The sequence below is a fragment of the Hyperolius riggenbachi genome, chromosome 1, assembly GCF_040937935.1.
Source record: "Hyperolius riggenbachi isolate aHypRig1 chromosome 1, aHypRig1.pri, whole genome shotgun sequence".
NCBI classification, from domain to species: Eukaryota; Metazoa; Chordata; class Amphibia; order Anura; family Hyperoliidae; genus Hyperolius; species Hyperolius riggenbachi.
This window is the reverse complement of record NC_090646.1, coordinates 355,606,376-355,631,291: the sequence shown is the minus strand read 5'-3', so window position 1 is coordinate 355,631,291 and position 24,916 is coordinate 355,606,376. Positions and strand designations below refer to the sequence as shown.

The window sequence follows — 24,916 nt, the reverse complement described above, 5'->3', positions numbered from 1 at the left end:
GAAAAAATTAGTCTAAATAGAAAATAAAAAAATATCTCCTCAGGTGAAAAAGTGAATTGCATATGGGCCAGTGACTCCCATACCCCCCACCCACACCCCACACTTTTAGGGGAGAAAAAGTTAGTCTTAAAATACAGTATATTCTTATGCCTGGTACACACCATCCATTTTTCCGTCAGACAGGTTGAATCAATTATTTCCGATGTGTCCCACCTGATTTCAGATCATTTTTCCAATCATTTCTATACAAAATCCATTCAGACTTGTTGGAAATAATTGGTTCAATCTGTCTAATGGGAAATTACATGGCATATACCAGGCATTAGATCAAAAATGACTCCGGGTCCCTATTGCACATCTCTACACATATCACAATTCATTGCTAACAAGTGAAGTCCTGCATCCACAATGCAGAAGGGACTTTTTTTTATTTGTTCTCTATCTAATAATCCTTCTTGTGGCAGATTTGACTTGATGTGCCTTTTATTGCGTACACAACTAAGCCGTATATAACCACCGCCTGGCCCGCTAAATATGGCAACAGTGCTCGGACGCTGACGTCACCTGCATTAGTCACGTGACAGGCCCAGTTTCCCGACAGCTTCATCGGGGAAGATGGCTGCGTCCAAGGTGAAGCAGGACATGCCTCCTCCGGGAGGATACGGCCCGATAGATTATAAGAGGAACCTACCTCGTCGGGGCTTTAGCGGTGGGTGATAGTGTCCCAATATAATTGTTATGTACTGCTTTGGAGGAGCGTACGCGGCGTAGGCCTAGCCGTCAGAAAGTATGTTATAAATATAACACACTCGAGCGAAAACTAGCACCAAAAAAAGCAGCTGTGGTCTTTATCAGTACAGGGGTGCTTCCAGTACAAGCTGCTGCCATGGGAAGTCACGCAGACTTTTGACTGGCTGCTTTAGCAGCTCTGCTATTGGTAGTTTATGTCATACTTACAATCATCAGTTGCACCGAAATATCGGGCTATGCAAAGCATTCTGTGCAGTTTCTTAATTTGCTTTGCATTTTTTTTTACAATAAATTGGTCTCTGCTATGCTTTGCACTGCTCTGCTGAATAAACCTATGGCGTAAGGCCCCGTTCACATCACAAACGCGGATGGCCATGCATGCGGAATGCAACGCGTACGAACGCACGCCATCCGCGTTTGTGTGCGTTGCGTGGCTGATCCCATCACTGAAAAGTGAATGGGACAGCCACGCATTTTTTACAAAAAATGCGTGCAGCATGCGTTCCTGGACCGCACAGGTCCGGAACGCATGCAGTGTGAACATCAGACATTGCACTCTATGCAATGTCTGATGTGCGTGTCGACCACCTGCACGCGTTTCCAAAACGCGGCTGGAAATGAGTGCAGTGTGAATGGGGCCTAAGTTTACTTGCGGGGACCCTCATAGTGAACAGTTCTCCAATCACAACATCCTCTGAACAGCACGAAGCATTGTAATTGACTGAATAGCGCGCACATAGCTTACGGTACTTATCCGTTAGCTGGGCGCATCCTCTAGGTAGCGACAAAACTCCACCAGAGTTACATCTTTCCCTACTATCCATGTCGGCCTGGAGGGGGAATAGTAATTAGCGCCACCTGCCGGATGCGCCCGGCTAACGGATAAGTACCTAGCTTACTACAACCTATCTGAAAGTTGTAGGATAGAGGGTTCTGTCCAACCAATCATGTTAGCAGAATTTCCCTATGAGGTTTCCCACTGGGTCCCCTCAAGTAGCCTAGCAACCAATCCTGCTAAATATACTGTTCATAGGTTCGTTTTTTAGTATTTGTGCCTAATTAGGTGTATGAAATTATCTGCTCCTAAACCGAAAAAAAAAAGTGTTTCACTTACCTGGGGCTTCTACCAGCCCCATGCAGCCATCCTGTGCCCTCGCAGTCACTCATGGCTCTACCGGTCCCCCACTGCCAGCTAGTTTCATTTTTGCCGACTGGGAGTCGGCTGGCTGCCATGCGTACCTTTTTACGCATTCCCGCTGGTGCAGGAAGCTATTGCGGACATTGATACATTTTACGCGTTACGGGTGTAAAATTTTACGCATTGCACCCGTAATGCGTAAAAATGTACGTGTAGATGTCCGCGATAGCTTCATGCACCAGCAGGAATGCGTAAAAAGGTTCGCATGGTGGCCGGCTGACTCCCAGTCGGCAGAAGCGAAACTAGCTGGCAGCGGGGGACTGGAAGATCCATGAGTGACTGCGAGGGCACAGGATGGCTGCATAGGGCTGGTAGAAGCCCCAGGTAAGTGAAACTCATTTTTTTTTTCGGTTTAAGTTTCCTTTAAAGGACAACTGTAGGGAGGCTGCCATGTTTTTTTCCTTTTATGCAATACCAGTTGCCTGGTTGCGGAGCAGTGCTTTTCAGTGCTGCTAGATTTGGGCGCCGCCATAGACTGTAATGGGAATCAGTCTACAGCGGCGCTTAGTGAGTAACGTCGGCTCTGTCAGAAGACGGAGCTGAAGTTGCTTAAAAAACACAATTATTCGGCCTCCAGCAATCGCTGGAAGCCGAATTATTTCATTCCCCCACTATCCATGGCGGCCTGGAGGGGGAATAGTAATTAATACGGCCCGGACTTGTGCAGAAGCAGCATCAGCCATATACCGGCTGTATCCTGCACCCAAGTCTACTGGCGCCGATTTCAAATGTACGTGCCTGGTTGTCCTGCTGATCCTCTGCCTCTAATACTCTTAGCCATAGACCCTGAACAAGCATGCAGCAGATCAGGTGTTTCCAACGTTAATGTCGGAATTGACAAGATTAGCTGCATGCTTGTTTCTGGTGTTATACAGACACTACTGCATCCAAATAGATCATCAGGGCTGCCAGGCAACTGGTATTGCTTAAAGTGTACCAGAGATGACAAGTGATGTGATGAGATCTGGGCTTTTTACTGTGAGAGGAAGAGATAAAATTGTCAATAGTTCATGTATGTTCACTCTGGGACTCTTGAGACTCTGCAATTGAGCAGAGACGATGAAACATTTAAGTCTGCTTTGTAAATGTTTATACATAAAATAAAACCTTGAGATATCTAAAAGAGTGTATTTTAGAAGTAGGACAGATCCTATTGTTTATCTCATTAGTTTATTTTCATCTCTGGTTCACTTTAAGGGGGAATAAATATGGCAGCCTCTATATACCTCTCGCTACAGTTGCCCTTGAAGGGAGCGTTAGCATGTAGGCTTCACCTAATGTCAGCAATAGGTGGAGCCTCCCCTTCCTACTCCTCACTCTATTGGTGCTGATGCACTGCCGGGTGGGACATCAGGAATGTAATCAGCAGCCCGATGAGTGTGGTTTGGGAGCCCAGAGGCTGGAATTCATCCTTTTTCCTGCCCTGCCACCAGTTTCTCCTCAGCAGCTCTGACTTATTCACCTGCAGCCCCGGCCCAACATGCTTGAGATCAGCCATCGGCAGTATGATCTCCCTCCAGCACACTTGGATCGGGTCAGTGTTGTGCTCCCTGGTGGCCTGGAGGGAATGAGCTGCATGCACCACAGAGCTGTTACTGCTGAACTTTTGACACTGTTACTGAACAAATAGTTTGATAATTCATTGACTCACTGCTGCATGCAAATAAAAGAAAAAAAGTCTAAAATACTGCATGCAGTATTCCACTGATGGAAAGATGATTAACCCTGTGAATGGAGGCCCTTGTGGGAAAGTGCACAAGTGTGAACTCTTTCTAGAGGTAAAGGAAGAGGTACTTTCCAAATTAGAAAGTCAGAACCACCAAAAGATGACTTGTCTGTAATGCTGGGGATACACGGTACGTTTCTGTACCGTGTATCGACCAGCTGATAATATTCAGCTGGCCCGATCATGCCGCTCGACCCGCGCCCGCTCGATTCCCGCCGGCGGACAATGCCAGGGAATCGAGCGGTGATAAGGAAGCGCCGGCGGGGACGAGCGGCAATCGATCCGCACGGACGAGCGGGGATGCGCCGGCATCGAGCCGCTGGCTCGATCCGGCGCAATAAACGAGCCGTGTATGCACGGCATAAGAGGTTCACAGCTGTCAGATTACACAAGAAAGTTTGCATGTACAATAAAATGCCATTAAAAAACAAAAAAATTCTCAATTATTGGCTGAATTAAAATACAGTACTGTTGTATACATTGTGTGTTTGAAAATGACAATTTCTGATATGGTAAACCACTTTTTTCCGTTTTCGAAGAGTTTATTATTATTAGGAATTATTATTATTTAAATAGCATCAACATCTTCTGCAGTGCTTTACAGAGTACATTGTCTTCTCACCTAAAGAGACACTGAAGTGTCAAAAAAAAGCATCTTTTTATTAAAAGTTTTTAACATAATAGCCCTAACTAAACCGCCGCATTCCCGATGCTGTAAACTATCTAAATCCCCCCTCCCTCTCCCCTGCAAAATCCACGACTTTCTTGGTCGTGGATTTGGCTGCATTAAGATTGCCCCCCAGGCAGCGCTTCCGTGTGAGGCAGAGCTATGAGCTGCAGCCCTGCCTCACATGCGCCTGTCAGCGGCGGATCTCCGCTTCTCCCCTGACAGACGCGTGTGAGGCAGGGCTGCAGCTCATAGCTCTGCCTCACACGGAAGCGCTGCCTGGGTTGCCCCCCGGGGAGTTTGGGGGTATTTCGTTAGATTAGAGTGGCGAGAATGCAGCGGTTTAGGTAGGGTTATTATGTTAAACACTTTTATTAAATAAAAATATCGTTTTTTTGAGACTTCAGAGTCTCTTTAACTGCCCCTCACAGGGGCTCACAATATAATCCCTACTATAGTCGTATGTCTATATTGTGTAGGGTATGCAAAGTAGTCTAGAGCCAATTTAGGGGGAAGCCAAGTAACTTATCTGTATATCTTTGGGACATGGTAGGAAACCAGAGTGCCCAGAGGAAACCCACACAAACACGGGGAGAACATTCAAACAGATGGTGCCCTGGCTGGGATTCAAACTGGGGACCCAGCGCTGCAAGACAAGAGTGCTAACCACTACACCACTGTGCTGCCCATACTATAAAGGGATTCTACTGTAATTGCATATTTCTGTTAGTCCTTATAGAATGAACATGCTGTAGTGGTACTGATGGTAATCATTCCCCTCTCTTGTTGCAGGCTATACTTTGTTTGCTCTGGGTATTGGAACTATGGCCTATGGATTCTGGAGCTTGTGCTGGTGGAACAGAGAAAGGAGGTATAAGCAAATTCTGCCAACGGACAGATTTTTGACTGAATACAGAGCATCCGATCGCACGCCATCTGCGCCGCTGCGCTGCTGATCCCATCCATGACAGTGATGGGATCAGCTCTGCGCTTCCGGGCAAAATGCAGGCAGCAGTACGCAAGCACTTCCCAGCGCATTGTACTGCTGCGGAGCGCAGTAGATGTGAACGGTAGAAGGGCAGTCTATGCCCTTCTGCCCGTCCGGTGGTACGCACTGCGCAGCGCTTACAAGCGTACTAGATGTGAACGAGGCCTAACATTGATGTGCTGGTAAAAAGCGGACAGAAGCGCACTAAGTGGAAATGAGACCTTAATGCGTTTTTTTGTTGTTTGTTTTTGCACGCAGAAAAAAAAATGTCCTACGGGATGATTCTGCACATTTTGTCACTTTTCTCTATAAATTACATAGCTACTGTGAAAAAATGCATGTTTTTCTGAATACAAACACACATGGTGTGCAGAAAACCGCATGCAGAAAACTGAAAGACAAGTGTGTCCCCTGCCTAAAGCCCTCTAGTGGGCCATAGCCCTAAATGGTTAACTGTACAAGGGTTTTTTGTTTTTTTTCTTGCAAGCTTTCAAAACTTTACGTTTCTTCTTCAGGCATGATGCAGAACTGGATCAGAACTGTACAAAAGGCCTGTACAGTTCTGCATTATGCCTGAAGAAGAATCTTGTTTTGTAAACTTCCAAAGAAACCTTGTACAGTTAATGTGGCCATACATCAGGCGACTTGGCCGAACGACCATCCAAATCGTTTATTATAATTGAATTGGATGAAAATAGATGCTGCCATGTGCATGCCCGACCGACAAAGCAACCAATTTTGAGACGGAAATTGGTCGCATGGTCGATTGCGCATGCCGCAAGATGTCGTGCCGAAGTTGGTTGGTCGGTCGGGTGTACGGTGGCGATTTCCGGGAATGAGCGACGAGGCGCTGAAACCCCCACTGCTACCATCGCAGTGTATAAACGTGCCCGGTGTGTGCATTTATACGTTACCTGTCCTGTAGCGGCCTCCGCACGGTGTCCATAACCTCCGGGCATCTCTCCGTACACGCCACTGGCACATAGTGTCTGACGTCGGCACATAGCATCTGACGTCATACACTATGCGCCAGTGGCGTGTATGGATAGCCGCCTGGAGGATTAAGGACATTGCGCAGAGGCTGCTACAGGACGGGTAACGTATAAATGCACACACGGGGGGAGCACATTATACATTGGGGGCAGCGGCAGTGCGGACTCAGACGATTCCCTGAAGATTGCATGCTAACATTGGATGGGAATGTTAGCATGAAATGTATGGGCAGAATCAACAAACAACAAATGTATCTCTTATCAGATTCGATTAGAGATAAATTTGTCTTTGTTGAATCTGCCCATAATTGTCAGGTCTATGGGTACCTTTATTCATTAAAGGTATCACCTAAACAACGTTTATTGTTAGATCTTCAAATTCTCCATGACTAACTTCAGACCACATGCAACTGAACACCTGAAGGCTCCCTGCACACTGCAAATCCGTTTTCCGATTCCGATTCCGTTTCCGATTTTCCTTGAATACATTCAACAGAAAAACGGATCAAAAAACGCAGCATGCAGTTAAGATTAAAAATCTGAATTGGAATCGGATGTAAAAACAGATTAAAAAGCGGAATCGGAATCTGAAATGCATGCAGTGTGCAAGAGGCCGAAGGCTCTCTTTGCCAGTTTTCTTTACACCGCTCTTGATAAAACTCTCCCAGAGATTGCCAGGCTAAAAATAGTAGAGATTGTCAATAACATAATTCCGATGTGCATGCAAATTTTATGCAGATTGGGGCTGTGCCAATCAAATTCAGAAGGAAATGCATTAGGTTGGTCCATTTCCAAACTACATAAAATTACAATAAAAATTTGCATAAACTCAGAATTATTTGCAACTCATTGACAATCCCTAGTAGTCACGCGCAGAAAAGGGAACTACAATTATAACCAATCTCATATATGGTTAGTATAGACGTATTTGCTTATTTTCTTCTTGTTGTCACTATTTAACCACTTGCCGACCGCACGCTTATACCGTGCGTCGGCAAAGTGGCAGCTGCAGGACCAGCGACGCAGTACTGCGTCGCCAGCTGCAGGCTGATTAATCAGGAAGCAGCCGCTCGCGCGAGCGGCTGCTTCCTGTCAAATCACGGCGGGGGGCTCCGTGAATAGCCTGCGGGCCGCCGATGGCGGCTCGCAGGCTAAATGTAAACACAAGCGGAAATAATCCGCTTTGTTTACATTTGTACGGCGCTGCTGCGCAGCAGCGCCGTAAGGCAGATCGGCGATCCCCGGCCAATCAGCGGCCGGGGATCGCCGCCATGTGACAGGGGACGTCCCGGATCACCGGGGAGGGGACAGGTAGGAGAGGGAGGGGGGAATTTCGCCGCGGAGGGGGGCTTTGAGGTGCCCCCCCGCCAGCCACACGCAGGCAGAAGAGATCAGACCCCCCCTGCACATCATCCCCATAGGGGGGAAAAAAGGGGGGCAATCTGATCTCTCTGCCTGCACCCTGATCTGTGCTGGGGGCTGTAGAGCCCACCCAGCACAGATCACTAATAACCACGCTGGTCCTTAAGGGGGGGTAAAGGGTGGGTCATCAAGTGGTTAAAGTGACAAAAAATGTAAGGAAAAATCGAGCAGTTGGCCAGGTTTACTGATAAGAATTCTATTTCATGTAAATTCTAAAATCGCATTGGTTGCTAAAGCAGCTGCTTCAGTTCTCCTTTCCCTAGCCTTGAAATATTTACCACTGGGATGCTACACTTTCTTTTGTCACCTCATGGCAGGCAGGACTACCAACTGACATTAACCATTTGAGATTCAGCACAGTTGGTTGTTAGCTGTTGCTATCACCTCTAGGGCTCATGGGAAGTATAGTTCTGTGTCCCAAAAGGCATTTGGCAACATAAACACTCCTATTAGCAATCATGCTAGTATAGTACAATTGAAATGGGATGATGTCATAAAGATATTAAAAATGGTTATCTGCTTATCTTTACGTTTTACAGTGAGCTGGAGCTTTTGATTTTTGGCTTTTTGTTGTTGCCTATTACTGTACTAATTACCAGGCCATTGGACCCAAACATGAATGCAGATCAAGTGTGTGACTCAAACTACTGAAGAGGAAAGATTATCATTTAAGTCAGGCAACTGGGTTTTTCTTTTTAACCTGTAGACTGCCGGCATATTTTTAAAAAGGCTAAGGCTCATCCACACTTGTCAAGTTGCAGATTGGATCCCGTTTCAAACGGATCCGTTTTTCTAAAAAAAAAAATTTTTTTCTCCCTTCTTCTAAAAAAGCGTCCTTTTTGCAGCATACGTTTCCAGGCTGTGGAAACGTATGCCCAGCTGTGGCCATAGGGGGTAGCTACTAGGAAGCAGCCAGCGGGCACAGCAGCGGGGAGGGGGGGTCGCTTCCCCCCCCCCCTTACCTGGGTCCCCGCTCCCCCTCCAGCTATGTCGACTATAGCAGAAGTATGCAAAAGTAATGAGCGAACGGGGAAGCATTACCTTCGTTCTTCTCCTGGCCAAGTCACTCCCTGCAATGCTGCACTCTAGTGGGCGGCATTGCAGGAAGTCACACGACGAGCAGAAGGAGGAAGGTGTTTACTTCCCCGCTCGCTCATTACTTTTGCTATAGCGGACATAGCTGGAAGGGGAGTGGGGCCGTCCCCGCCGCTGTGCCCGCTGTCCCCCCTCCTGGCTGCTACCCCCTCCAGGCTACCTGGGGACACCTATGAGGAGCGACGTAGAGGGGAGGAGCAGGCAGTAGGCAATACGGATCTCCCTCTGTTTTTGTGTGCAAAGTAGCCAGTGTAGAGGGAGATTAGTTTTTGTATTGCCTTTCATTGCTCCTGTGTGTATCCGGGGTCGGTGAAAACCTTGAAAATCCAGACCCTCTGTTCAGTTCTTCAAAGCAGATCTCCGGGATCGCCCACAGGTCCGTTTTTGAAGTAGGTGAAGACGCCCGCTATTTTTAACATTAGTATCTGTGGCTCCGGTTTTGGTCCGGGCCCAAATCTGAACCGAGCCTAAATGTCAGTGTCGGCTACGTTTGAATTGGGTTTATTAAATGAGTTATGCAAGTCTACATGTAACAAAGTCCACATAAGTCAATATGGATTGTCACTGAGGTGCTAATGTGAGATGATTGAGAATTATGTTAATTATGATACACAATCATGCAAATTAGTATGAAAATCTGAAATATTAATTTAATTAAATCTTACAGCATTTGATTGGTTAATTTTCAAACTGCATAGATTTGCAGTAACATTTGCATTGTTCTGCATCAACTTGGAATTATTTGCATATTTCAAGTAAAGAAGTTTTATACCTCAGAAATAAACAAACATTTTCCATAGCATAAAATATGTCGCCACAGAAATATAGAGGGCGCACTTCTGTTGTGCAGACTGGCCGCAACTGACAGATCTGGACCCGGTACCGGAGCTGAGGAAGAGCGAGGACGGCGGCGTGGGAGCGATCTGAGCGCATGGGGATGGAGGAAGCCCCAGGTATGTATAAAACTTTTTTTTTTTTTTTATTACGTCTCTGGTACTCTTTAAGAGTTGAAATTAAATAAAGATGGCAGCCTCACTTCCGTTGTCCTATAAAGTTGGATGTCTATTATGTGACAGTGACCCAGCTTGACAAATGGTCGGTTATTTTCCAGTTGAAAATCATTAGAGGAATAGCAGTCGTTTTGCCACCTTGCACCACTTGATCACTACCAAATTTGAAGATAATTCAGACTAATCTTCCAATATTCACCTGTCACACACCTTCTGGCCTATGTCCAGGCCTCCATGCCGGTGCTCGCCTCCTGCAGGTACACCACTCCCGCCTCAACGTAGTACAAATGGAGACAGCACACAAATGGCTTCAGTCAAATAACTGTATTGAATAGCATGCAGAGGCACACATACGACATGTTTCGGGCGGAGCCCTTCCTCAGGTGTGCCACACCCATCATCAGTGACACCTAAATACCCACCCAACAGGAAGTCATGTGACTAACACAATCACATGACCTTAAAGTGCAATTACAATATAATAACATGATACAATATCCTTCTGGGGAACTACACAGACCAGTGTCTACCCCAGCTAACTGAGGAATAGATCACCCAGATACTGTCATAACAAATATAAACATATTGCATATAAGCAGAATCATATTATAGCATTTCATCTCATAACGATACCAATCTTGCAAAAAGTCCTGTTTCAGATTCACTATGCGGACAGTTTCAACCTAAAAGAGAAAGACATCACAGAAAACATCTTAGGCTCAAGTTTTCATTTAAACCATTGGGGCATACACAATTGAATTTCCTTATCCATTTGGCTTCGCATTGAAGCAACAATTTCTTTCTGTTACCACCTCTAGCTAGTGTTGGTACATCCTCAATCACAAACCATCTCAGTTGACTAGTTCTATGGCGAGTTTGCAAAAAATGTCGTGAGACCGATGTTTCATATTCTTTCTTGCCTAGTGCCAGGTTCGTGATATCTCTCTTATGCTCTTGTATTCTTTCTTTTACCTGTCTATCAGTTTTACCAATGTACACATACCCACAGGGGCACTTGAGCCCGTACACCACATACGTGCTCAAGCAAGTAAACCTGCCCCTAATGGGTATGCTGACACCAGTAGAGGGATGAGAAATGTTACTACCTTTTATAATTGCACCACAGCAGTTACAATTCAGGCAAGGAAATGTACCTTTCTTTGTACTAAAAGCGACACCTCTTTTATGGATAGCAATGTCGGACCTGCATACCCAATCCTTTATTGTTTTTCCCCTACGGTATGCAAACACAGGGGGGTCAACAAATAGTTTACCAAACTGCTTATCTTGTTTTAATACGGGCCAAAGTCTCCGTATCACAGATCGAATCTGTTCAGACATGTACCCATAATTGCATCCTCAACCATTTTCTCAAAAAGCTCTACCGGGCCATCCCATAGCAACAAAATATCGTCTCAAAAAACGAAAAATATGTTTTCCATAAATTTCATGATTGATAAACATACTCTTTTCAAGGTTTGTGAGGAACAAGTTAGCAAAAGAAGGGGCTGCTGGTGAACCCATACTCGTGCCTTGACACTGAACGTAAAAGCTCTCAAGAAATCGAAAATAATTGGAACGCAAAATTAGTTCCAATGCATCCATAATAAAGAAGATCTGGGAGTTTGGAAGTGTGGTCTCTAATAATTTCTCCTCGATTCGCTGCATGCCCTCCTCATGCGGAATTGAGGTAAACAAGCTCTGTACGTCCAGTGTGCAAAGTAAAAGGCTCTCAGGGATGGTGTTCAACCCCTCTAGTTTACACAACAGATCTTTCGTATCCAGCCGCATGAGGAGGGCATGCAGCGAATCGAGGAGAAATTATTAGAGACCACACTTCCAAACTCCCAGATCTTCTTTATTATGGATGCATTGGAACTAATTTTGTGTTCCAATTATTTTCGATTTCTTGAGAGCTTTTACGTTCAGTGTCAAGGCACGAGTATGGGTTCACCAGCAGCCCCTTCTTTTGCTAACTTGTTCCTCACAAACCTTGAAAAGAGTATGTTTATCAATCATGAAATTTATGGAAAACATATTTTTCGTTTTGTCGACGATATTTTGTTGCTATGGGATGGCCCGGTAGAGCTTTTTGAGAAAATGGTTGAGGATGCAAACTTGGCGCACCCTACCATTAAATTCATGGCCGAATGGTCGGCCAGCTATATCCATTATTTGGATGTAACAATTAGTAACAAAAATGGCAGATTGAGTACAAGTCTGCACCAGAAACCTACGGAGCGTAATAATTTATTGCGCACTGATAGTTTTCATGCCGCTACGGTTAAAAAAGGCATCCCTAAAGGCCAATTTTTAAGGGCTCGTCGGATATCATCAGAGATTGCAGATTATGATGAGGCAGCTGAAGGTCTGATCCAGAAAATGGTTGATAAGGGTTATGATAGACATGCTCTTCAAAGGGTGAGTGGGGAAGTGAGATCCCTTACTTGGAAGGAGCTGCTGGCGCCAAAGGTTAAACGAGAGTCAAATCGACTACCTTTCGTGTGCAATTATGGGTACATGTCTGAACAGATTCGATCTGTGATGCGGAGATTTTGGCCCGTATTAAAACAAGATAAGCAGTTTGGTAAACTATTTGTTGACCCCCCCTGTGTTTGCATACCATAGGGGAAAAACAATAAAGGATTGGGTATGCAGGTCCGACATTGCTATCCATAAAAGAGGTGTCGCTTTTAGTACAAAGAAAGGTACATTTCCTTGCCTGAATTGTAACTGCTGTGGTGCAATTATAAAAGGTAGTAACATTTCTCATCCCTCTACTGGTGTCAGCATACCCATTAGGGGCAGGTTTACTTGCTTGAGCACGTATGTGGTGTACGGGCTCAAGTGCCCCTGTGGGTATGTGTACATTGGTAAAACTGAAAGACAGGTAAAAGAAAGAATACAAGAGCATAAGAGAGATATCACGAACCTGGCACTAGGCAAGAAAGAATATGAAACATCGGTCTCACGACATTTTTTGCAAACTCGCCATAGAGCTAGTCAACTGAGATGGTTTGTGATTGAGGATGTACCAACACTAGCTAGAGGTGGTAACAGGAAGAAATTGTTGCTTCAATGCGAAGCCAAATGGATAAGGAAATTCAATTGTGTATGCCCCAATGGTTTAAATGAAAACTTGAGCCTAAGATGTTTTCTGTGATGTCTTTCTCTTTTAGGTTGAAACTGTCCGCATAGTGAATCTGAAACAGGACTTTTTGCAAGATTGTTATTGTTATGAGATGAAATAAGAACACAAAGTGGTGTCCGCAACACTTGGAAAAAGTGTGCTAGGGCTCAAAAAAGCGAGATATAGTAGTAGAGAGAAAGAAAGCCCATATAACTAGCACCACTTAATTGAGGTATATTATCATTTATTCAAAAATATATAAATGGTTGTGTATATAACATCTATGACATATTGGAGTATCAAAAACATACATAAAAACAATTAAAACCGACCATATGGCCGCATGTGGTAACAGCTGCAAACAATCATGTCCATATAAGTGATCAAAAACGGATATAATACCACTATATGAGTCACAAGAAGTAGCAATATATGCTCAGATAAATACCCCAGTGTGCATCAAAATAGAGCACACTCAAGGTTGAACCCGGGTTCAGTAAAGTGCAAGGCATATAAGTGGAAACATACATCAATGAATAAATATATATGAAAAAACATGCAATTATCAAAAAATAGTGTAAAGTATAATGTATAAATAAATGACTGCTATATACACAATAACCTAGGAGCAGCCTATACCTGGAGTGCACAGTGAGAAAAGAAGTGCAAGAAATGAGGAGAATACTTAGCCCGGGAAGACCAGGGAGGCCAGGACAGTGCAGCTGAAGATGTAGGGGAGTCCCTTCAAGACAGTCCCGCAAGCTCCGCAGGCGTCACCCCGCTTTGGAAGGAGAGGAGAGGGATACCTATTGCCCCACGCCAGATCAGCGTTTAAATAGAGAAGATGGAGAGTGAGCAGGAACGCCCCAGAGATCACCGCGCGTCCACCGGATGTGACGTCACGGAAGGGGAAGTAGAGCGAGGTGAGTAGTCAGGAGGAAGAAGCCACGCTGGAGCGCAAGCCGGAAGGTGAGTAAATACAAACCAAGCTGATATGAAAGAGTGAGAACGAGCAGCCCAGAGATGGGAAGCAGCCACCAGGGGGAGCCAGACCCATAAAATATCAATACACTATAACGCATAGGCCTATACAAATGCATATGCAATCTAACATAATATTATATCAATAAATGACTTAGAACTGGTGACATATGAATAAGGAGGGGGTTCAGATGTATATTACTGGGGTCCAAAAAGAACAAAGTTCTCTATTAATGATACAGTGACATATTTAAAGGGGCAGGCAGTCCAAAAACGAAAGGGAAAGGGGGAAACAAAGTTCTCTGTAATCCATATATATCTCATATTCCTCGTATTCAAAAAGGCAAGCAGTCCAACAGGAGCGGATGATCCAAAGACAGAGCCATTATGCAGAGTCCACAATCCAAGGGATATCCACAAAACACACTTGAGTCCATCTCATGGCCATAAGGTCCCAATATACGTAAATGGATCATAATACAAACAGAAATCCTGGGCAGTGTCCATAGAGTCCATACATCAGATAAGCATATTACAGATATCAAAGTGATCTATATGAAAATATGTAAGAGAGAAGAAGAAAGTTCATCATTAGTCATCAAACACATATAACTATAAACGCCCATAGGATTGCGCATACATCTGCACATCCATGCAGAATGTCTAGGGACACCTCATATAGTGCATATGACCAAACCCTAAAGAAGCCAGACTTCAAAATGGCTACCCTATATGTATTATTGATGGGACAGGATCAGAGGCCAAGGGTATGAGGAGGGAGGAAAACAAAAATAATAATGATAATAATGGTGAAAATCAAGACAGGGAGTCATATATATAAAAAAACTTGACTCTTAAGCCAAAAATCCCGTCCAATCAATCTCCTCATTCAGTCCTTGTGGGGCCATGCTATTAAGTTGGTAAATCCATCTGGCCTCACGTTTAAGTAGAGTAGCCACCAGGTCACCACCCCTTAGACCTAATCTGATTTGGTCAATGCCACAGACTCGTAAGCCCGCTGTGCTCCCACCATGTTCTAGAAGGAAATGTGATGCCACTGATGTCAATGTTTGATTGTTCTCTAGGTCACGTTTAGCCAATCTGATTTTAGACAAATGCTGCTGGATCCGCGTTTTTAACATATTCTTAGTTTGCCCAACATATATCTTCCCACAAGGGCAAGTCAAAGTGTATATCACACCCCTCGTTTTGCAATTAATATAGCCATACAGGTGGAATTGTCTGGTCCCACTGGTGTCATGAATGACTTGTTCAGGATGCATGTAAACACATACGTTGCATCCGCCACATGGATAGCTACCTTTTAAAGGTCCTCTGCATTTCTTCTTCCCTTCAACAAAATGACTTGAGCACAATTTATCTTTTAAACTAGGACATCTCTTGGCTGTAATAGAGGCATTAGGAGTAATAAATCTAGCAATAGTTGTATCAGACAACAAAACAGACCAGGATTTTTTAAGGATCCTGTAAAGGTCTCTCCATTGGTTATTGAAGGTGGTACTCAATCTTACCAGCTGATCCGAGGATTTGGATGTCTGATGGAGTAGTGATGCTCTATCCACCACTTTCGCTCTCTGATATGCCTGGGAGACCACTCTCCTAGGATAACCTCTGTCCTTGAAGCGCACGGTCAGTCCACGTGCCTGTGTAGAAAAGTTATTAGTATTTGAGCAAACACGGCGTATACGTAAAAATTTGCCAGTTGGTATATTGTCACGAAGGGATTTAGTATGCGCACTTTGATAATGTAATAGAGAATTCACTGATGTTGGTTTGCGGAAAAGGTCCGTGCTGAGTTGACCCTCCGCACTGATCCTGATCTTGATGTCCAGGAAGTCGATTTCTGTAGATGACATATGACTGGTTAAGTGAATGTTCATCATATTTTTATTTAAAGCGGCTAGAAATCTAATACAATCCTCCTGGGAACCACCCTTTAACATGAATATGTCGTCAATAAATCTGTGCCATCCCAAAATGTGGGGCTGGAACTCTTCCAGAGAGGGCCCAAATACTACTTCTCGTTCCCAGAAACCTAGGAACAGGTTAGCTATGGACGGAGCACATTTCGCGCCCATAGCTACACCGCATGTCTGTTTGAAGAACTGTCCATTGAAAAAAAAATAATTGTGGCTCAAAACAAAATCTGCTAAGCTCACAAGCAAGCGTTTCAAATCACCTTGTTGATTGCTTTCCATATCAAGGAAGTATGTCATTGTTTTAAGAGCCCATTGATGTGAGATGTTGGTGTATAGGGACTCAACATCAAATGAGACCAAGAGAGTACCAGGAGCCACTGTTAAATCCTCTAAAGTCCTTAGAAGGTCAGAACTGTACTTCAAATATGAATCCAGGCTGACCACATGTCTCTGTAAAAAGAAATCTATAAATTCGCAAGATGGAGCTGTCAGGCCCCCAATCCCAGCCACAATTGGCCTACCAGGTGGACAGGTAGCATTTTTATGAATTTTTGGTAATAAGTAAAAGGTGGGGATCACCGGATGTTTCACAGATAAAAATTCAAACTCCTTTTTGGTGATTGTACCTGCATACCTAGCCGAGGCTAGGAGGTCGTCAAGCAGAGCTTTGTAGTATTCTGTTGGATTGCCTGGCAACAGTGCATAGTTGTTTGTGTTTTTCAAAAGATGGTAAGCCTCCTGTAGATACATCTCATTTGGCCAGAGAACAACGTTGCCCCCCTTATCCGCCTCCTTAATGAGAAAAGAATCATTGTTAGACAACATCTTAATCGCTCTATGTTCTTCCTTAGTTAAATTTTGACCCTGATTAGGGATAATAGGTAGACACTCAATTTCCTTCCAGATGGATTCGAAGAAGAATTTGACTGCTGGACATGAGCTAAAGGGTAAGGTGTACTTGGAGCGGGGCCTGAACAGGCGAGAACGATTACTCACCATGTCATCCTGTTGATTTTCATGCAATAGTCCCATTAGATCCTCAAAGACCTGGCGGTCCAAGGACTCCATCTGTGGGGGAGGGGCCTCTGTGCCCCCCTCAAAATATTTTTTGAAAACAAGTTTTCTGCAAAAAAGATAAATGTCTTTTAATACTTCAAATTTATCAAGGCTCCTAGTAGGTGAAAAGGTGAGTCCTTTACCCAAAACACTCTGCTCAGTCCTAGTCAATTCATGGGTTGTAAGGTTTATAATTTTTAATCCACATGTTGCTGTTCCCTCAGCCGTTTTAGTCGTGTGGTCTGTAGATCCCTGAGCAATCCTGCTCTTGTGTCTCCTACCACCCCTCCGGGTTCGCTTTCTAGATCTGTATCGCTGTCCGATAAAAAATCACTAGTGGATGCGGAATCGTGTAGTGGAACGGCCTTGGGATTCCGTTCATTTCCAGACGGCAGATTAGGCCTGGATTGAGGAGGCATAGCTCCATTAGGCTTATTAGGATTTTGTGGGTTTTGGGGTCTGGGGCGTCTCCTACGCTTCCTCCCGTTCCCCCTGTGTCTCCATCTATAGGCTGCCCCGCTATCATAATCCTGACGGTCCCTCATGAGTTTTTTACGCTTGCCATCAACAATAAATTTCTCAAATCCTTCCATATCTGCTTTTAATTGGTCCAAAAAAGGTTGGACAATGGTATCTTTATCAAAGGTTTTCATGGTGTTTTCAAGATCCCTGAGCTCCTTCCTCTTCCTAATCAACAATTTCTCATCATGTTCAACGAGCATATCAATGATAATGGTGGAGCACTTGGCTAAACCTGCCTCCCAAATAGCTTTATAATCATTGGTGACCTCCCAAGCAGGAAAGATTTGGACTCTAAGTCCTCTAGGAAAAATGCCCTCATCTTTATATTGTTTAAGACTATGAACATTCCACCACAACCTGAGATATGCTTTGTTGGTATCTTTGTATGTTCTGCACATCCGTTTTGCTTCATCAGATATGCCATTTCCCCCAGTGGGGCAAGGCCCAGAAAATACAGTTTCAAACCTCCTGTTCCAACCAGACTCTAAACCCTCAATGAAACTCTCCATTATTGAGACTCCAATGATGTCAAAGGAAATGTTTGTTTGTATATTAATATATGTATATATATTAGCAAATCATGACCTCAATGATAGAAATAAAGTCAGTAAATAATAATTCAAGGTGCCGGACCGAGAGGACGGTAAAGAAAGCCCGCCCTTAGAAGCTGAACAAGAACACAAAGTGGTGTCCGCAACACTTGGAAGCATATATTGCTACTTCTTGTGACTCATATAGTGGTATTATATCCGTTTTTGATCACTTATATGGACATGATTGTTTGCAGCTGTTACCACATGCGGCCATATGGTCGTTTTTTTTTTTTTTAAAACTTGTTCGGTTTTTAAATATACAACGAGTATGAGAAATTACAACCAGGAAATGGTAGAATCTTGTCGTTTTGACATGCATTTTGATCATAGAATGTTGGGTGGGCTAGATAGCCAATTCCTAGGAGACTCTGAATTTTCAGAGTCTTCTGGTAACAGTGATAGTGTACAGCAGAGCAATATAGCATCATAGATTCTTAATGAAAAACAAGTTTAATGTACAAACTCCCCCCTCCCTTTAAACCTCCCCCCCTCCCTCCCTGTGGTTGCTCTCTCGTGGGGTAATCCAGTAAGTAAGGTCCTTATTGAAAGTTGTAAAGTAGGTCATATCCGAGTCTGCTCCTTTTGGGGGTGGTCAGGGCTCATTTGGCTAATCTAAGAAGTGAGCTTGAAGACACCTAGGGTGTCATGTAGGTCTTCCGTGCAGTACCAGCCTGTATAGCGGAAAGGGCTAACCAGGGATTGTATTTCTTCAGCGGTGAAAATCAGAGTTATAAAATGTTTCCATTTCTTGAAAAATTTCTTGGCATTTTTTTCCTTGTGCAGTAGGGAATCAACTTTATCCATTAGGAAAAGGTCCAGGAGAATGTCCTTGACATCTTGTATAGTGGGGGTGGTGGAGTAAATCCATCTATTGAGTATAGCTTTCTTGGCAGCAGCTAAAGTGAGGTGCAAGATATCAGGATATTTTGGGGGATGGGGTGATGGGGGTGGGGGATTGGATTTATTGTGAAAAAGAGAGAGCAGAGGTTCCCTAGTATGTAAGCCACATTTTAACCGTTGGAGGAGCCGAGATACTTGGTCCCAGAATTGTATGATTTTTGGGCATAGCCACATACAGTGGACCATGTCAGCATTGGGTAAGTTACATTTGGGGCATTCTGGATGGTAGTGGGGAGGAGGGGCTTTATAGTGAATGTTGAATGCATATTTGGCATGGTGTAGGAATAGTAAATGAGATTCACGCCATGTTTCGTTTATTATTAAGCTATTATATGTTTGAAGTCCCTCTAATATTTTTCCTTCTAGTTCAGGTATATCAAAGTATTCGGACCATCGCTTTAAATTGGCCAGGGCTGATTTTGGTGCTTGAATATTTTGAAGGCCTCGGTGGAGTGTAGAAAGGGAGAGTATCTCGCCTCCTGGTCGTATAAACAAGTCAAATGGTGTGAATGTGTCTAGGCAGGATTTATTTACAAGATGTTTTTGGACATAAGATCTGATCTGACCATACACTAAAAAATCCGACTTAGGTAAATTCCAGGTTTGAGCAATTTTATGGAAAGTGAACCATTTAGATTTGTGCATTTCAAAGAGTTGGCTAAGTTTATTTAGACCCTGTTCCTCCCATCTAAGGAAGGCTCCGTGTTGCATGCCAGGTTCGAAGGCCGGATTGCCCCAGAACGGCATGTACTTGGATACCCTCCAGGGTAGGTGGAATAGTTTTCTGGTTTCCTTCCACGTAGTGATAGTGTCTCGAACAATGACATTATGTCTCAGTCGAGAGGGTAGAGTAGCCCAATTGGAGTGAAGAAGGCCTGTCGGGGACCATGGTTCAATTAAGGCGTTTTCTAAGGCATAATTTGAGAAGCCAGATGTTTTAGAAAGCCAGTCCCGAACATGTCTTAGCATACAAGCTAGATTGTAGAGACGGATATTAGGGAGATTGAGACCACCCAGGCTCTTTGGGAGCTGTAATTTGGAGAGAGAAATTCTGGCTCTTTTGTTTTTCCATAGGAATTGAGAGATAGCTCTGTTTAGGAGCTGGGTATCGGAGTGTTTGAGTAGGAGGGGTAGTACCTGCATGGGGTAAAGGAGTTTACCAAAAGTGACCATTTTGACCAATGCTGCTCTACCCATTAGGTTTAAAGGAAGATTAAACCATCCTTGTAGCTGTGTGGCTAATTTGCGGATAAGAGGGGTTATATTAAGGTTGTACAAAGAGGAAGGGTCTTTGTGGAATTGAATGCCTAGATAGGTTATGGGTCCTTTAGTAATTTGTACCTCAGAGATATTATTTATGGTTGCCAAAGGGGTTCTATTTGATATAAATAAAAGTTCACTTTTGGATTTATTGATCCGGAAGCCGGATTCTTGTCCTATTTCCTGTATTAACTTAAATATCTTAGGCACTTGCTCTACGGGATTATTTAAGAATAACAGGATGTCATCAGCGAAGAGAGCCTGGGTGGTCCGCTCTCCCCCAATTGTGATGCCTTCGATCAGCTCATCAAGCAATCTGGCAAGGGGTTCCAGAGCAATGTTAAATAGAAGGGGGGATAGGGGGCATCCCTGCCGGGTGCCCTTTTGCAGTAAGAAGGGAGAAGAAAGGAAACCCGGGGTGTAAATGCGTGCTTTGGGGGAGTGATACATTGACCTATAGAGGTTCATGAAGCTACCTGAGAACCCCATTTTCGTGAGAACCAGGTCCAGCCATTTCCAGTTTACCTCATCAAAAGCTTTATGAGCATCTAGTAGTAGAACTGCGCTGTTTTGGTGGGTGGAAGGGTAAGCCTTTACTTGTTCAAGGATAGTGAGGAGCTTCCTGATATTGGAGACTGCTGACCGCCCCTGTGTAAATCCTACTTGGTTAGGATGGATGAGTTTGGGCATATATGGGGCAAGTCTGTTGGCCATTAGTTTTGTTAGAATTTTTAGGTCCTGATTTATAAGAGAGATGGGGCGATAGGACTCTGGTTTGGTAGGATCTTTATTTTTCTTGAAAATCAGCTTGATATAGGTTTCGTTGGCTGAAGATAAGAATCGGCTGTCTTTTAGGATCTCATCATATACATTGGCTAGAGTAGGAGATATATCTTTTTGGAGAATTTTATAAAATTCTGAGGATAAGCCGTCAGGTCCAGGCGCTTTATTATTCGACAGATTTTTAATTACTAGTGTGATTTCAGAGGCTGTGATTGGGGCATTAAGGTCTGCTAATTCATCCTGGTTAAGGGTTTTGAGTGGGATTTTCTCTAGCCATGAGAGGCTTTTATTTTCATCACCCGAAGCGGGAGAAGAATAGAGTTTCTTGAAAAACTTAGAGAAAATATCGTTGATGTCTTTTGGGTGGTGCTTGAGCTCTCCAAGGTCATTTTGGAGCATTGATATGGGAGATGGGGCAAATCTACCCTTTGCTAAGGTGGCTAGGAGCTTTCCGGCTTTATTGCCAAATTTAAAAAATTTGAGGGCCTGATATGGTCTGGTGAAGGTTTCTCTCAATTTCAGCCACTTGTCTGTTAGAGCTTTGGCTTTTAGCCATTGTGCTCTGCGGTGAGGGGAGGGAGATTGCTTATATTGGATATAGGCTTGTCTAGTGAGTTGTAATTGTTGGTTATATTTTTGGAGCGCTAAACGTTTCTTGGAGCTTGTGTGAGCTAAGATTCGACCTCTGAGTACAGCTTTAGCTGTGTCCCAGAATAAATGGGGATCTTTTTGATGTTGGGAGTTATCTTCTTTGTATTCCAGCCACCAAGATTGAAGTAAAGAGTGAAATTCTTCATCATTGTATAGGTGGGAGGGAAATCGCCAGATATAGTCAGTTCCTCTGGGTGTATGTTCTAGGAGATTTATAGATATAGGGGAGTGGTCAGATACAACGAGATCCATTATTTCAGCCGACTCCAATCTGGAGCAAAGTGATGCTGATAGGAATAGATAATCTATCCTGGAGAAGGATTCGTGTGGGGAAGAATAAAAAGAATACTCTCTGTCATAGGGATGGAGATATCTCCAAGTGTCTTGTAGGGATAAGGAGTTAGCGAGCTCAGATAAGGGGGTGGGTTTGGCTGGACCTGGGGTGATTTTCGGTGTCTTTAGTTTCCTATCTTCGAGTGTATGCATGACATCATTGAAGTCTCCCCCCATTAGCATTTGTTGGGGATTGATAGCAAGTATTTGGGTGTGAATTTGCTTGAAGTAATTATTTTTCCCCTCTTGGGGACCGTATACATTAAATATGATTAGAGGATCGTCAGGAAAGTTGATTCTGATCGCCACACATCTACCCTCCTTATCATTGAAAATATGATCAACTGAAGCGTTAATTTTTTTACTAACTAGTATAAGGACTCCCGCTTTCTTATTGATAGCTGGGGAGCCAAAGCATTTGGAGACCCATTTCTTGTTCATGAATTGTATTTCCTGGGCCCCCAGGTGTGTCTCCTGCAAAAGAGCAATGTCAGCATTACTATGCTTAAGATGTCGTATAACTTGTGCTCGTTTTACAGGGGACCTCAAGCCCTTGACATTCCAAGAAATCACTTTCATATTATGGGTGTTTCAAAAAAGTGAGTATATGGTGGCGAGCAGTGTATAGCAGATAAGAACAGACAGATATGCATAATGAGTAATGACATAATCCATGTATTGAGAACAACAAACCCCAGAGAGAGCAACCCAAAAATAAAAGTAAAAATAGAAGTAAAAATACAGGAACCAAAAAAAGAACTTATGCTCCAACAGTTTAGTATTGATTTCCTACGCCAAATAAAAGCGTATGGTGGCTGAAGATAGTGAGGTATAGTTGGAGGGAGCAAATCCAACTTCCTTAGAATAACAAGAACTAAGAAAATATGCGGAAGCATGGACTTCTCTTCTTCCCTGTAGCTCCAAAGCTTCCTCGCATCCGAAGCCAGAGAGGGAGATCCCTTAGACCGCAGCAGTGCTCTTGGACCTGAGCAGATGGGCTAAAAATCACGCAGGATCATCATCATCATCTCTTGACTGCGGCGCTGGAGAGGCGGCTTTCCGATTGGGAGAGGAGAATCTCGCACGGAGGTAAGAATCCGCGTCTTTGGGATTTTTGAAGATGCGGAATTTCTCGTCGTCCTCCATTATTTTAAGAGTGGCCGGGTATAGGAGAGAGAATTTGATGTTTCTTAAGGCAAGAAAGGAACAGGCTTTGGTGAAGGTCTGGCGTCTCTGGGAAACTTCGTAGGAATAATCATTGAATAACCTGATGGTTTTATCTTGATGGGATAGCGGTTGTTTTAGGGACTTGAACGCTCTGAGGATCTTGGCTTTCGCATTGTAATCTAAATAGCGGACCATGACTAGTCGTGGGGTAGCTTTCGCGGATTCCGACTTAGGTGGGCCTACTCTGTGGGCTCTTACCACTTTGAAGTTCCCTTCCAGGGATAGTAGCTGGGGAAGGGTGACTTCACAAAACTCAGGTAGCGTATCTGGGCGTATATGCTCGGGTAGACCCACCACGCAGAGGTTATTCCGCCTTGATCTGTTTTCCAGATCCTCAATGCGATCGTGGGAGATAACATTCTGTTTAGTAAGATAGTCTATCTTGTTGAATGCTTTGTCTAGATCTCCTTCGCATTGTGCAATGCGTTGGTCAGCATCATCTAGCCTGGCAGAGTGTTTCTGCAACTCTTTAGTAATGGACGATAAGGCCTTGGAGACAGCTTTCCCCACTGCAGCTTCCAGGTCTGGGGTGAGATGTTTCATCATTTCTTTGGCCAGGGCTTTATAGTTTAGAGATGGTGGGGCTCTCCTACCGTCTTCCGAGGGTGCATCAGAGTCCTCTCCCCAGTCAGTTTGTGAGGCCTGGGAGTCGTGACGGGAGCCGCGCTTCCCTGTGCCAGGCGCCATCTTGCCTCGTGGTGTTTGCTGCGCTGTTTCACCTCGCGCGTTGGTGGAGCGGGTGAGGTAGCGGTCCATGGATGATGTCTCCGTGGTCGGGAGACTGTGGGCCACCCGGTGGTGCTATCCTCGGGTGTGTGAGTAGGTTTTTCACCGCTGCGGGCTGCCTGGCTTAACGGAGCTCAGCTACTTGCTTCCTCCCATACAGGCGCCGGAACCGGAAGTCCCATATGGTCGGTTTTAATTGTTTTTATGTATGTTTTTGATACTCCAATATGTCATAGATGTTATATATACAACCATTTATATATTTTTGAATAAATGATAATATACCTCAATTAAGTGGTGCTAGTTATATGGGCTTTCTTTCTCTCTACTACTATGTTATGAGATGAAATGCTATAATATGATTCTGCTTATATGCAATATGTTTATATTTGTTATGACAGTATCTGGGTGATCTATTCCTCAGTTAGCTGGGGTAGACACTGGTCTGTGTAGTTCCCCAGAAGGATATTGTATCATGTTATTATATTGTAATTGCACTTTAAGGTCATGTGATTGTGTTAGTCACATGACTTCCTGTTGGGTGGGTATTTAGGTGTCACTGATGATGGGTGTGGCACACCTGAGGAAGGGCTCCGCCCGAAACATGTCGTATGTGTGCCTCTGCATGCTATTCAATACAGTTATTTGACTGAAGCCATTTGTGTGCTGTCTCCATTTGTCCATAATTCAGACTAAGGAGGTTGAAACATTGCACCCACTAGCTTTCTTCCAATTGATGCTAATCTGATTGACAAAGCTATGCAACCATCAATCCCCCACTCGACTGGAACAAATTACTACATATTTTCTAGGAATACAAGACGCATAGACGTAGCGGCGGGTCAGCGGTTCGTATCAGTGGGTGATCCTAAGTTGGGCACTCCCTTTCTTTGGAATGTAAGACGCATTCAAATACAGGGAGTCCCCAACTTACAGTCGCTCGCTTATACGAACCAATGACCTGCC

At 44.1% G+C, this 24,916-nt stretch overlaps 1 protein-coding gene across 1 annotated transcript in view; it reads left to right on the top strand.

Moving 5' to 3' along the window:
- Window positions 1–573: 573 nt before the first annotated feature.
- Window positions 574–24,916, top strand: part of NDUFA13 (NADH:ubiquinone oxidoreductase subunit A13) — a 40,587-nt gene continuing 16,244 nt past the window's right edge. Inside the window, exons 1-2 of the mRNA XM_068271273.1 lie at window positions 574–709; window positions 5,134–5,212. Of these exons, the coding sequence (XP_068127374.1) occupies window positions 616–709; window positions 5,134–5,212 (173 nt within the window). The 5' untranslated portion in view covers window positions 574–615. The remainder of the gene's footprint in view (window positions 710–5,133; window positions 5,213–24,916) is intronic.